Source organism: Rhinatrema bivittatum, chromosome 5, assembly GCF_901001135.1.
Source record: "Rhinatrema bivittatum chromosome 5, aRhiBiv1.1, whole genome shotgun sequence".
Taxonomy (NCBI): Eukaryota; Metazoa; Chordata; class Amphibia; order Gymnophiona; family Rhinatrematidae; genus Rhinatrema; species Rhinatrema bivittatum.
The window spans coordinates 64797006-64810027 of NC_042619.1; the positions used below are offsets into that span (position 1 = coordinate 64797006).

General features: G+C 40.0%; 1 protein-coding gene across 3 annotated transcripts; it reads left to right on the plus strand.

Annotated features, from left to right (window-relative positions):
- The first annotated feature begins 605 nt into the window (after positions 1-605).
- Positions 606-12409, plus strand: BIRC2 (baculoviral IAP repeat containing 2). Of its 3 annotated transcripts, none has more exons than XM_029602417.1 (9): positions 606-749; positions 1831-4049; positions 4190-4289; positions 5542-5620; positions 6353-6398; positions 7027-7266; positions 9075-9329; positions 10901-10942; positions 11879-12409. In XM_029602417.1, the coding sequence occupies exons 2-9, from the start codon at positions 3125-3127 to the stop codon at positions 12070-12072; spliced, it is 1881 nt and encodes a 626-aa protein (XP_029458277.1). In that variant the 5' UTR covers positions 606-749; positions 1831-3124; the 3' UTR covers positions 12073-12409. The 3 variants fall into 3 exon arrangements, with proteins under 3 accessions (XP_029458277.1, XP_029458275.1, XP_029458276.1); XM_029602415.1 differs by lacking the exon at positions 606-749 and adding an exon at positions 836-1048; XM_029602416.1 differs by lacking the exon at positions 606-749 and adding an exon at positions 1101-1514.
- Positions 12410-13022: the final 613 nt, after the last annotated feature.

Here is a 13022-nt window from a genome sequence, read left to right on the forward strand (position 1 = left end):
GGCTGGAGGTATGAGGGGAAAGCAGGTGAATGGAGACAAGGGGCAGAGGCCAAGGGGGATTCATATTTCCAATTATTCTCATATTTCTATTTGTTCTGAGCCAGAGGGCTGTAGCCTTTGACATGTGTGCCCTGGTACCGGACAGCTAAGCAGACTGTGCCTTGGGCGGCAGAGGTTGCATTTAACCAAACATCATCTTCTGCTGGGCTAGACTGGCAAGAGATGTTTGGTTAAATAGGAATCCTGCTGCTGCATGTGAGGCTTGGAGCTAGCTTTCTGATTCAGGTAGCAGAGAAGGTCATTGTCTCAGCTGACCCTGGCCTATAGCAGGTGGAAATGTGAATCCTCCTTTGACCTCTGCTTCTGTCCCTGTTTACCTCATCTCATGAAAATACTTGATTGCACTAAAATGCAGAATAATATGAGGGGAAAATTTATTTTGACAAATAAATGTGCAGAATTTTGCTGAATTTAAAAAATGTATGTGTAGAATTTGCAACGTTTTTGCACAGAATTCCCCCAGACGTAATATCAGCGTTCAACACGAATCCTCCCTCCCCCACCCGGAAGGCAAAAAGCTCTGAGTCAGAAGTTGGTGACACGTAACGGGATATCCGCTTCATGGGAATTTCCCGCCCTCTTGCGAAGGGGAACTTCCACGGGAACTGTGTACGGGGCTTTCCTGCAGCGGAACAATGTTAGCGGAAAGTCCCTATGCTGAAGAAGCACTAACAACCCCCCTCCCCAAGGTGAGGAGAGAGGCGCCCCCGCCAGCCCTAGGTACCTTAAGATCCCCAAGTGCAGCAATCCTATAGCACCTCTTTCAATCCCCACTAAGCTGCTTCCCGCACAGCCCAATCCCAGAAATATACCGCGCCCTCTCCCTCTGCAGCAGCCAGCGCGCAGGCGCCGGGTGGCAGCGAGGCTTGGAACGTAACTGCAGTGTTCTGTGCCTCGCCCTTCGGCGGTTTGCGGTCAACGGCTTGTCCTTGTTTGCTGGCTCCAGCAGGGAGCGTTGGGCTAGTTATACTACTGAGTGCATATCTAGGTACGTTTACGTTTATTGTCCGTTGAACGGTTCAGGTGCCTAAATGAGATGTTATTTGCCTGGCCGCTTCGTGCCTGCATTTTGACGTCACCGCTCCTAAACAAATGCACGAGCGGATCGGGGCTGGCGGCGCGTTGCCGCTCCTCGGCCTTTCCTCTTATTTACGCGACTGGTAAAGAAGAGTGTGCTGGTCCTGGGTAGAGTGTGGCGAGTTTTCAAAGCTGAAGTAAGGGCTGGGTACTGAAGAAGTCAGACGTGCTCGCTTTGTTTTTGTCTGTCCCCGCCCCAGGGCGTGACCCTGCCTTAAGCGACAGCTGCAATCACGTTTTCATGGACAAGAATGGGGAAATCCCAATAAAGGACGTACCGTATATAAGGGCAAATGAAAATGTGCATTACCTTGACAAGAAGCGATTTTTGTCTTTTTGGTGGCGTGGCTGAATCAACCGACAGCGCTTGATCTTTGGTGGGTGCTTTGTATGAATATATCTTACGTAAGGGAATTGTCTCTTTAAGAGGCTTTTATTTTTAAATTTGTTTGGAGATTGCTTAATTTTTTGGTTAGGTGACTAGGGTTCCTTACTTATCTCGCTAATCTTAGCTTTTTGTTTGTTTTTTATCTGGAATTGCATATATATTTGCATTTCTCTGTAAGTGGTTGGATCCTGTGTCTAAGGGTCCTTTGTAAAAATTTCTAAATTTGTATTTCACTTATGTTTTCTTTGGAGTAGCTGACTTTTATGTTTTTTGTAATTAACTTTTCTCTTTTGTTTTTGTTACAGGGTTTTCCTGTGCAAACTCCATAATGCTTCTGTCTAAAATTATTTACCATTTCTTGTGTTGAGGAACAGTTTACAGTATGGAGGCTTAATCCCCCAATAGGGATGTCAGTCTGTTCTCTGGGAGGTACCTTTGTGCATCAATTTATAAATAATCTTTTGAAGATCAGTGGCAAAAGGTTTAAATGTGCTTTTATTTACCCATGTGCTGGAAAGAAAGTGTAGATAGAGTACATAGTATAGGGATGCTAAATACTGGTTCTCAAGTGCAAAAAATGGATCTTATTTTCAGGATATCCATAATGAATATTCATTTAATACAAGACCCAGATTAATTTACATAACAAACTTATGTTAGTGGTATTTGAAGACCAGAGTTTGCCATCCCTGACCTACTCCTATGTTATCTGGATAGGACTTTAAATATTGCAAGTGAGCTTTTTTCTTAAGATAGCCCACTTTCAATGGTGAAAATTCAAAGCAAAGGGTGATACAGGGTAATATCTTTTTTTGCATGCATGAAGACACCATTGCCAGTGTTTGTGCATTGCATTTAAAGGAGTTTATAAGGGTTTCTTTTTACACCTTCACTCATCTTCCCCCTTTATGTAACCTGAGACCTCCCTACTTCCCCTCACTGTGAGGCCTATATACCAAGTATCTTTCCTAATAGAAAATGGGAGAGTATGGGGACTCCAGTAAATGAGACCCATTCATGTATTTCCCAGTGACCACACTTTCCTTTCAACTCTTTACCCCATTTTCTCTCTTAGTAAGTCTTTACTTCTTATCTCTATCTCAGCTGTTTTGGTTTCAGTTCTTTTTAAAACTTCTCTTAAAGTGACCATTTAGAAAGCGAAAGCAAGGAAACATCCAAAAAGGGTATGTTAAGTGTTGCTTTGGAGATAACTAAGTTTTCAAGCTCACATGGGTGTTGCCTTAAAAAAAACCAAACAAAAACCATAAGTAAAGGTCATGTAGATAATCATCTTTGGGTATTAGTTATCTTGGTAAATGAAGGCGTGTTCCCATCTATATGGAATATATTTTACTAAATACTTGTAAAATACTTCTAGTTTATGTTGCACTTTAGCATCTTCCATATTCCATGGGGTGGTGTTTCCTCTTCTCCTTTTTTTTTTTTTTTTTTACCAGAAAGGACCAACCAATACTTGCCCTTTTATTCCATCCCCACCCTTCCACCATTGCAAGGAATCTGGGAAGTCTGACATGGCAGATACAAAAGTGCCTTATCTGCTCTTGCTCCCAGGTCCTGGTATATGATAAGAGCTAATTGATGCACAAAGCTACCTCCCAGAGAAAGACTGCACCCTCTTTTTCACTTTTCATAATGAATCTCCTGGAAAAAAGCCAGTTCCTGGCCAATTTGATGAACAGAACTAATGCATATGAGCTGAAGTATGACGTCTCATGTGAACTGTATAGAATGTCCACCTTCTACGCTTTCCCTTCCAATGTTCCTGTGTCAGAAAGGAGCCTTGCTCAAGCTGGCTTTTATTATACTGGAGTGAGTGACAAGGTTAAATGCTTCAGTTGTGGCTTGATGCTGGATAACTGGAAATCAGGAGACAACGCACTCGAAAAACACAAACAATTGTATCCAAGTTGTAGCTTTATTCAAAGCCTCCATTGTGTCAGCAACCTGGGATCCTCATCTCATTCGGCCTTTTCTCCTCCAGTAACAAATAGTCTCTTGCAGTCATCACAGTCAAGTTCCTTGGCCCCAAGTCTAGAGCAGGTTGGGTACTTCAGTTGTTTGTACTCCAGTTTTTCTGTGGACCCTGTAACCTATAGAGCAGTAGAAGATTTGCCCCATCTTAGACCCAACTTATACAACCCTGAAATGAGCACAGAAGATGCTAGATTACGCTCATATCAAGCCTGGCCCTTGACATTTCTGCCTCCAACAGAACTTGCAAAAGCTGGTTTTTACCACCTGGGACCCAAAGATAAAGTTGCTTGTTTTATGTGTGGTGGGCAACTGAGTAATTGGGAACCTAAAGATAATGCTATGTCAGAGCATCGCAGACACTTTCCTGACTGTCCATTTTTGGAAACTCCTACTTGGGAATATTCCAGACTCAATGTCTCGAACATTGGTATGCAGACCTACAGAGCTCGAGTGAAAACCTTCATAAATTGGTCACCCAGGATCCCAGTTCAACCAGAGCAACTTGCAAACGCTGGTTTTTATTATGTTGGTAAGAATTTTTAAGTTTGTCAAATATGATTTTTTTTTTTTTTTTTTGCTTTTAATCTGAAACATCATACAAATTTGAGTGTTTGAAGAGCCACAATAAGACCTGTTTTATACCTTTTTTTTTTTTTTTTGTTATTCAAGGTGGTAATGATGATGTTAAATGTTTTTGCTGTGATGGTGGACTGAGGTGTTGGGAATCGGGAGATGATCCATGGACTGAGCATGCCAAATGGTTTCCAAGGTATACAAAAAATCCATTTGTTTTCTTACACTCCTCCCCCTCTACCTGTCCATCTTAATTTCCACCTATCTTTCTTATATATTTCAATGGGTAAACAAAAATAGATCATACAATTAAAAGAAAATACATAAAAAGTTCCCTCCAGACTTATGGTTTCTTTGGCTAACACATTACATAAATACAAGATGTTTTAATTGTGAAGCATGTGCAAGATGGTCTGTATATCAAAACTAGTTGCATATTGGCCACTATTCACTACTTAAATGAAAATTTCCCCCCTCTGCCTACTGAGCACCTAAATAACAGGTTAAACATAAAAAAAAATTAAAATTAAAATAAAACACATGGGGGTCAGTACTGAAAAGAGATCATTTATCTGAGTTAGCCAGATAAATGCATCCGGCTGACTTAAATGGGATATTCAGCAGAACAGTTACACTGCCGAATATCCCTGTAGAAAGTGCTTCTTAGACGGATATGTCTTTAAGTTTAGACCTATTGAGCAGGACTAAGTTAACCAGTTAAGTTATCAATCTAAAGCTGGATAACTTATCCGTCTAAGTAGCACTGCTCTGATCCGGCTGCTAAACATAACCAGATATTCAGCGGCTGCTAGATAACCAGTCCTAAGTCCTATTTATCTGGTCATCTAACATCAGCTGAATATAGACCTCATGAAATATAAAAGCATATCAGCATAATAAAACTTTAGACTAATGCTTGTGTGTAAAGGTAATGCTTTAAACTTTTGCGGAACTCTCACATTCAGTACTAAGCATAATTGTGAACTGTTGTGGCCCCTTTCCCACTCAGTGTTAAAGTGCAGAGCAAGAATTTCAATGACATTGGGAAAACACATCCTGCTTCGGCTGTTTTTAGTATCTGCAGCTTTCATGATGGACACGGATACCTTTATACTGAAATGACATTACCAGGAGCTACTGCAGCTGGTTTATGGCTTATTGGCCTATATATCTTACCAATTTGAATAATGAAAAGTTTGTAATGTCTAAATTACCAGATGTATTTAATTCACTGGTCTAAAAATATTTTAACTAGAGCTTACCCCAGCAATTGAGCTTTAAGAGCATAGTCCTAAACCCTTCACCACTGCCAAGGTCTGTTGAATTGGTCCAATTTAAAGTGAAACCAGAAAATGTTGGGAGACAGAGTTATCAGTGTTACTTGATTATTTAGCAGGTTATGATTATATAAGAATGTATCTAACTACTTCTTTTTATTTGCATTTTAGATGTGAATATTTACTGAAAATTAAAGGACAAGAGTTTGTCAATCAGATTCAGGCAAGATTTCCACATCTTCTTGAGCAGGTAAAGATAAATAGCTCTCAATTGGCCTGTTATATTTCCTATTTAAGCAAGCCATAAATGTGATACAGAGCTCACAGTTACTTTAATATTATCAAGTGCAGTTTTTTTGTTTTTTTGTTTTTTTTAATCAATGTGAAATGGATCATAAATTATGAGCACTAGTTCCCTCTTTTAAATTTTTTTTTTTTCATTTATAGTTGAGTATTTGGCACTAGTATAGCAAGCAGTGCTGCTTTGAGTAAAGGAAACTTCTGTTCCATTATAGACTAATTTCCCTGTAAGTTTTTACCGAAAAATTATCCCATAATGCTGTGGAGCCAACTATTTTCTGTATATTTCCACTGCCCAGAGCTCATGGCATCTGTATGTGCTAATACTAGTCCTTGTCACTTTTGAGTTTGATTCCCTGCCATTCACTGATTGCATCAAGGTTGGTTGCAATAAAAGCCCTGGAAACATGTTGTTCTTCATGGTGCCTGTGCCACATAGCTCCTTGGTTGCGGGGATGGGTAGTTTCTGTAATGTACTGCTTTTGTGCTCACACTGTGAAAGCAGTATCAGAACTGCCTGTGATGCATGGCTGAACCGTGGTTAGTTGAGCTGGATGGGGGGGGGGGGGGATAGAGAGACATGTTGGGCATAGGGTGGGAGAGAGGGGGTTAGCAGTGTTGGCATATAAGGCTGTACTTGCTGTATCAAATGACTAACAGTTTACCTCTTAATTTTTCTCAGTTATTGTCAACCTCTGAAATCCCTACAGATGATGTATCCAGTCCAAGTAAGTGTGCTGTATTTGTACTAGATTTGCCATTTCAAAACATTTTCTTGTATACAATATTTTACTTAATGTAGCACTTTTTTTGAAGTTTTGCATGAATGAACATGACCAGTATTTTGTTACAAAGTTATAAATAAAATTGAATGCTGTACTATAACGAGAAATGCAATTTCTCCAACTAGTAGAAATAGTTCTCCCATGATGTGATGTACAAATTAAAACAGCCATGTTTAATGTGAGCTGTCAGGCAAGATGAAGGACCACGTATAGAACTGCAAAGCTGGTGGCCAATTTTCCTTTGTACCACCTACTGTCTAACCGCTACATCCAGGGAAATTTCTTGTATTCAGTTCATATGTAGTTTGAGTACTTTGAGGCAGAGGTTTGAAACTGTGACTTTATTACAAAGTACTCAGTACTCTCTCTTCTCTGTAAGAACTTGCACAAGTCCCAGCCTTTTGCCTGTTATAACTCAAAAATATTGCATTTATTATCCTAAATATTTTTATCCGTAGAGTTAGGAAATTTGTTTTCAAACTTTGGTTGAACTGATTAGATTCTAATTTAAGGCTTTTGGATGCAGTTATATTTTCTTTAGTTAAAAATACATTTGGTTTTGTTTGACTAGTTCACGTTGAACGCGGGGAAAACCGTTCAGAAGATGCTGTCATGATGAACAATCATATGGTGAAAGCTGCCTTGGAAATGGGCTTTAGTAGGAGTTTGGTGAAGCAGACGGTACAGAGTAAAATCCTTACAAGTGGAGAAAACTATAATAGCATCAATGAGTTAGTGTCAGATCTACTTGCAGCAGAAGATGAGAAAATTGAAGAAGAAAAGGAGAGACAAGCTGAAGATGTGCAGTCAGGTATTTATTGTATATTAGCTGCTTGTTAGGGTTTGGGTGGGTATGTATGTAGTTCACCATAAATGGTAGTGGGTAACCTTCTGCATGGAATAGAAGGCCAGATGTATTAAAGCAGGGGTGACTAACTCCTCCATTGTATGCAAATATCTCATGCATATTTATTGTAGATATCCCAAAAACCTGACCTGTTTGTGGCTTTCTATTACAGGAGTTGGCCACTCTTGCCCTAAAGGGTTTTCCTCATATAGGAAAAATGCTTAGTACATCTGTTCCTTATGGCCGCTAAACATATTCTATTTTGTTAGTCCCTAGTAAGTTTGCTGGCAGGCATTTAATACCTGGGACAGTTTTCTCTAAGTGACTCTGGGATAATTAGCTGAAGAAGGAGCTTGTGAAGTATCAGTCTCTTGTACTGCATTTTTTTTTCTTTTACCTTTTTAAAAGGTATCTCTGCCAACAAAGACTTTGACTATTATAAAAGTGTGTTCCACCAATGAAATTGCATCCTATCTTTGACTTCTATGCTGTTGCTGCTATATTCAAGCAGTTGGGTTATTCAGTTTCTGACAAGGGAGTTTGTGCTGCTATGAAAAGGAAAATATAGATATAAGTAGCCCCACATGAAATTTAGATGCTTGTTATAATGTTAATATAACCTGTGGGACTTGTCTCAAATTCTGCAAGTTTGGGTAATCTTCCACAATCTGCATTGAATCTTATAAAATTCATACAGTAAGTGTTCCCTGTACGTACCAGGATCAGTCCAGACTGCTGGGTTATGCCTCCCTTCCAGCAGATGGAGTCGGAGAAAAGCTGAAAGCACCCCCCATATAACCTGGTGTGCCACCTGAGATCCCTCAGTATTTCTCTGACTCCAGCAGATTGAGAGGCATAACCTCAATGGACCAGCCCCTTTTACATACAAGTGCAGAAGGGAGAAGTTGTAATGTGGGCAGCTGGCTTAATTACCTTGGCTGCTGCATGTGGATGCCAGAGCTCCATTACTGCTGCTCCCAACACTTCAAAGTGAGTCTCATCTAGTACTCGGTGCACACTGCTGCGCCCCCCCCCCCCCCCCCCCCCCCCCCCCAAATCTCTCTTAGCCTGTGGATAAGACAGAGACTGGAAGGGCTCCGACGCAGAAGGTGAGGAAGTACTATACACAATATATGTGCCACACAAAGCAGGTCCCAGCAATCCATGCTCTGCATGTTGCTCATTAATTACCATAATCTGAGGTTTATCCTGTATCTAGGAAGAAGAGGTATGCATTACATATGTTCTCAGAAAGGAATGCCAACACATTTAAGAGCCACTACTGGTGTCTCAGCAAGGTGCTGAGAGCAGAGCCTAGGTGATGGCCTGGATCTGAATATCAAGCAGTGATGACTTTTCCATGGCACCCTGGTTGCAAAACACTGCAGTAACAGATGTCATACACAGTTTGTAGCATTCATTCCCTGTATGTGTCCGGATCAGTCCAGACAGCTGGGTTTTGCCAGCTGTCTGGACTCAAAAACTTGTGTCTTGGAGACACAAGTTTTTGAGTGACACTGGTCAGTTAAGTTGAGGTGCCACCTGCAGTCTGCCAGTATTTCTCTGTCTCCAGCAGATGGTGGAGGTGCAAATCCCAGCAGTCTGAGTTTAAAAAAAAAAATAAATTTTAAAATAGGAATATCTTGGACTTTGTATATTTAGTTTTCTATGACTTCATGTTCTCAGGATGATTTTGAATGGGAAAGGAGTGGTTTTCGTTTGATAGTCCTGTCAAATTCTAATTTTGAGGAGTTTTGTTTGTCTAAATTAAGATGACCTAGCTGTGCTCCGAAAGAATCGAATGGCCTTAATCCAGTGTTTGACAAGTGGGCTTCCCATCCTGGATAATTTGCTGTCAGCTAAGGTGATCAATGAGGCTGAATATGATATCATTAAACAGAAGACCCAAGCCGTGCTGCAAGCTCGAGAACTGATTGATATGATCCTCGTAAAGGGAAATACAGCAGCAAATGTTTTCCGAAATACTCTGAAAGAACATGATCCTACATTATTCAAAGCTCTGTTTGGTGAGTTTACCACAATGACTTAAACTCTGCGACATCTTGCAGATGGCAATAGGGATGTGCAATCGTTTTTCCTGAATTAGGCAATTTCAACAAAATTGTCTAATTCGGAATAATTCGAGAGAGCCGAAAAAGATTGACTTTTTTCCAAAATTTCAGAAAAAATTCATTTTCGGGTTAGTGCGCAGTAACCTGAAAATTGGGGCCCCGAAAAAAAACAAAAACCCCCGAACCACGGAGAAAAAATGAAATTCCTGCAGGAGGCCCCCAAAACAAAGCCCGGCACGAAATTCTAACCCGAAGCACATCTCTAGATGGCAATAGCACAGCTGGCCTCACATGAGGAGAATTGCTATATGACAAGGCAGTTTCCTGCTTGTTAGTACCTTAGCAGCTAGTTGGTTTGGGGGGAGGGAGGTCTTTAATTTCACCTGTAAAAAAAAAAAAAAAAAGCACCCATTACCCTGTTCACTTAATGTATACAGTGAATCATTTCATTATCGTAGGTCTTTCTTGGACTCTAGAAGGCTATATCTGTCAGAAAATGTTTGACCACTTGTTTTCCAGTAGCTAGTTCTCATTCTTGGCAGAGATGGTTAATTCCAGTCCTCAAGGGCCATCAACCAGTTGGGTTTTCAGGATATCCCTAAATGCATATATGAGATTCATTTATTTTTATTATGCCTATCTGCAAATGAAGCTGTGTGTGTGTGAAATCTCTCATGCATATTATAGCTATCCTGAAAATCTGACTGGTGGTTGGCCCCATAAAGATTGTAATTCTCTACCCCTGTTTTAAGGCAGTTAGTAGGTTTGCATCTGCTTTGTTCATTGGGTAAAGCTGTCAAGCTGAAGAGCATGAATAAAATGTCCCAGAAATATAGTCCCTGTATTGGGCCTTAAATGATTTTAGAGTTCATGGTTTTTTTGTCTCTCTGCTTCTCTTACTTGTGTCTTCCTTGAATAGTGGTGAATTGGTAGTTTTGGGGTATAAGCAGTTATAAAAGGAAGAAGTAGTAACCCTTAATGGAACCCTTTCTAATCCGTTTATAAACAAGTTCTAATTGTTTGTGTAAATTGTTAACATAAGGTTTATGTAGTAAGACAGCATCATAAATTCTGTTTAATTGTTCTGATACTAGAAGAATGCAAAGTGCCTGGCCTAGGCACTTCTGTTTTAGTGTCTGATTTTAGTCCTGTTCACTTTAAGTTAGGCACTGAGCACCTAACTTTCCCTGCCTACTTTTTTAGTTTCCTAAATGTAAGCACGCAGCCCTAATTAGTATTCAAATGAGTTAAAATCTGACATCTAACTGCTTAGCTCTCATTTTCCAAAGGTTTTAGGCACATAACGTATTTACAGCCAGACACAGTTTGCCTTTACTTTTTGGAAGAGGAAATCTGCCACTGAACATTGGAGCCTTTTTTGGCAAATCAAATCATGACCAATAATCAGTCAGCCACAAACATTCTGAACCAACCCCACAATGCAGTTTTCTGCTCTTGTATGAATGTGGTACTGTTGCTTTAATGTCAAAGAAATGAGCATGTTTTATGTTTGCTTTTGTTTTCAGTTGAGAAAACATTAAAGTACACCCCATCTGAAGATTTTTCAGGTGAGCCATTCTGAACACTTGAATTTGACACCCGTTTTTATTCTTAACTTTTCAACTATTTTACCTTTTTATCTACATGATACCCTTAAGTTATAAGAAGCTATACTTTAGTCATGCCAGGGGCTAGACTGATGGCACAGTGGAAGTGCTGTGTAGAGAATTTGGGTTTAATTCCTGAGCCAGCAAACTGCTCCTGGGCCAGTTGGAGCTGGGGATTTTGCATCTTGAGAGTCTGGTTTTCAGGATCACCTCACATATGCATGAGACATCCACATACAATGGAAGCAATGCTTGTAAAGCTCTCATGCATTTTCATTATGGATGTGGCTAAATATGGTATCTGGTTCCAAGAAGGCACTGGAATGACCGTGGTTAAAACTCAAACTGCAGTAAGAATGGGAAGACTGGATATTTTGGACAGTGGTTTAGCTAGTTTTTGTAGCTATGGGATGATTAGAAAACTTGTTTATAAGGCACTTGGATGTTGGACATTGTAGAAGTCATAGAAGAAAATAACTAGGCCTAAAATAGCCTGCCAGTGAAGGGGGATAGAGGCCAATAGTTTTAACAGCTTCTGGGTAGTAGTAGGAAGAAAGTTGATGTTCAGGTAAGCAACATTTGGGGGGGGCGTGGGGGGAGAGAGAGCTGTTCAGATGAGATTGCTCATTGTAAGTGGGCAGACTGGATGGGCCAGCTTGCTCTTTTGCTGTATTGTGCTGAAAACCAGACTGGGTAGGGAATATTCAAGGACTGAGTTCAAAAAAACACCTCCCATAATCTAATAAAGGCCAATTCTGATGTTGAGCTGGAAGCCTACAGGAGCAGGAGAAAAGGGCTAGACCAAAAAAAGAAATGTAGTCATGCTTTTTTGATAAGGGGTGTGAAACTTTGTGGCTTTTATTGCATTGTATTTGAAATGGTTTTAATTATTTTTAGGTTTATCAATGGAAGAACAGTTAAGAAGATTGCAGGAAGAGAGAACCTGTAAAGTTTGTATGGACAAAGAAGTTTCAATTGTATTTATTCCTTGTGGACATTTAGTAGTGTGCAAAGAATGTGCACCTTCGCTTCGAAAGTGCCCAATTTGCAGGGGTACAATCAAGGGCACGGTCTTGACTTATCTTTCATGATTAAGAGTGCAGCATTCGTCTGCACAGTTCCCTAACCTGACATAATATAATTGCTTCAAAAGAAACATTCAAAGAGCCATTCATAAATGGAGGTATGCCAGAGAACTGGAAAGCCACCAACTCACATCAGCTAATATTTTTATTCCTACCAACATTGAAATGACAAGGATGTTTCCTCACCTGCATCAATGCAACTCCAAAAGCAGTGATATCACAAGTACTTATGTTTTGTCAGTTATCCTTTTGCCTTACCCTGATGACTGTTCTATTGCAAGGAACCCAGTTGTTCATATTGTGTTGTGTGCCTAATAAATATATTTTACATTATTGTGCCTGATATATTTATCACTATTAATTGCCATTTACTGTAATTGTATACATTTTTCCATTTTTTTTTCGTAAGGAGTGAATGGTGGTAGAATGAAAGGATATGAAAGTTGTTTTTGCCCCAGTAAGGACCCCAAACGATACCATAAGTTGTGGGCCCCATATCTCTGCAAAGATATTGAAGAAAAGATCTAGAGGACTGCCCTGACAGTAATATGGTGTGCTGTGGTCTTTAATCTGTATGATAAACCTGGCTTCTGTACAGCAGGCTGGCCAGGGCTGGAGCTGCTGTGGAGATAGTGTTGACACCCCCTGGGATGAGGAAGCATCAGCCATTGCACACTGAAGACTTTCTGTGCAGATTTATGGTGTGCAAATAACTGGCCTATGGTGGGAGCCATGAAAATAAAGACAGAAAAAAAAAATTCACCCCACTATCCTCTATTTACCTAGAAAAATCACAGAAACATGTAGAAAAGACACATGGTTTAATGGAACACAGTCAACATGGATTTACCCAAGGAATGTCTTGCCTCACAAATCCTTTTTTTTTTTTTTTTTTAAGGGGTTAATAAAGATTTGGATAAAGGTGAACCGGTAGATGTAGTGTCTTTCTTTTTTTT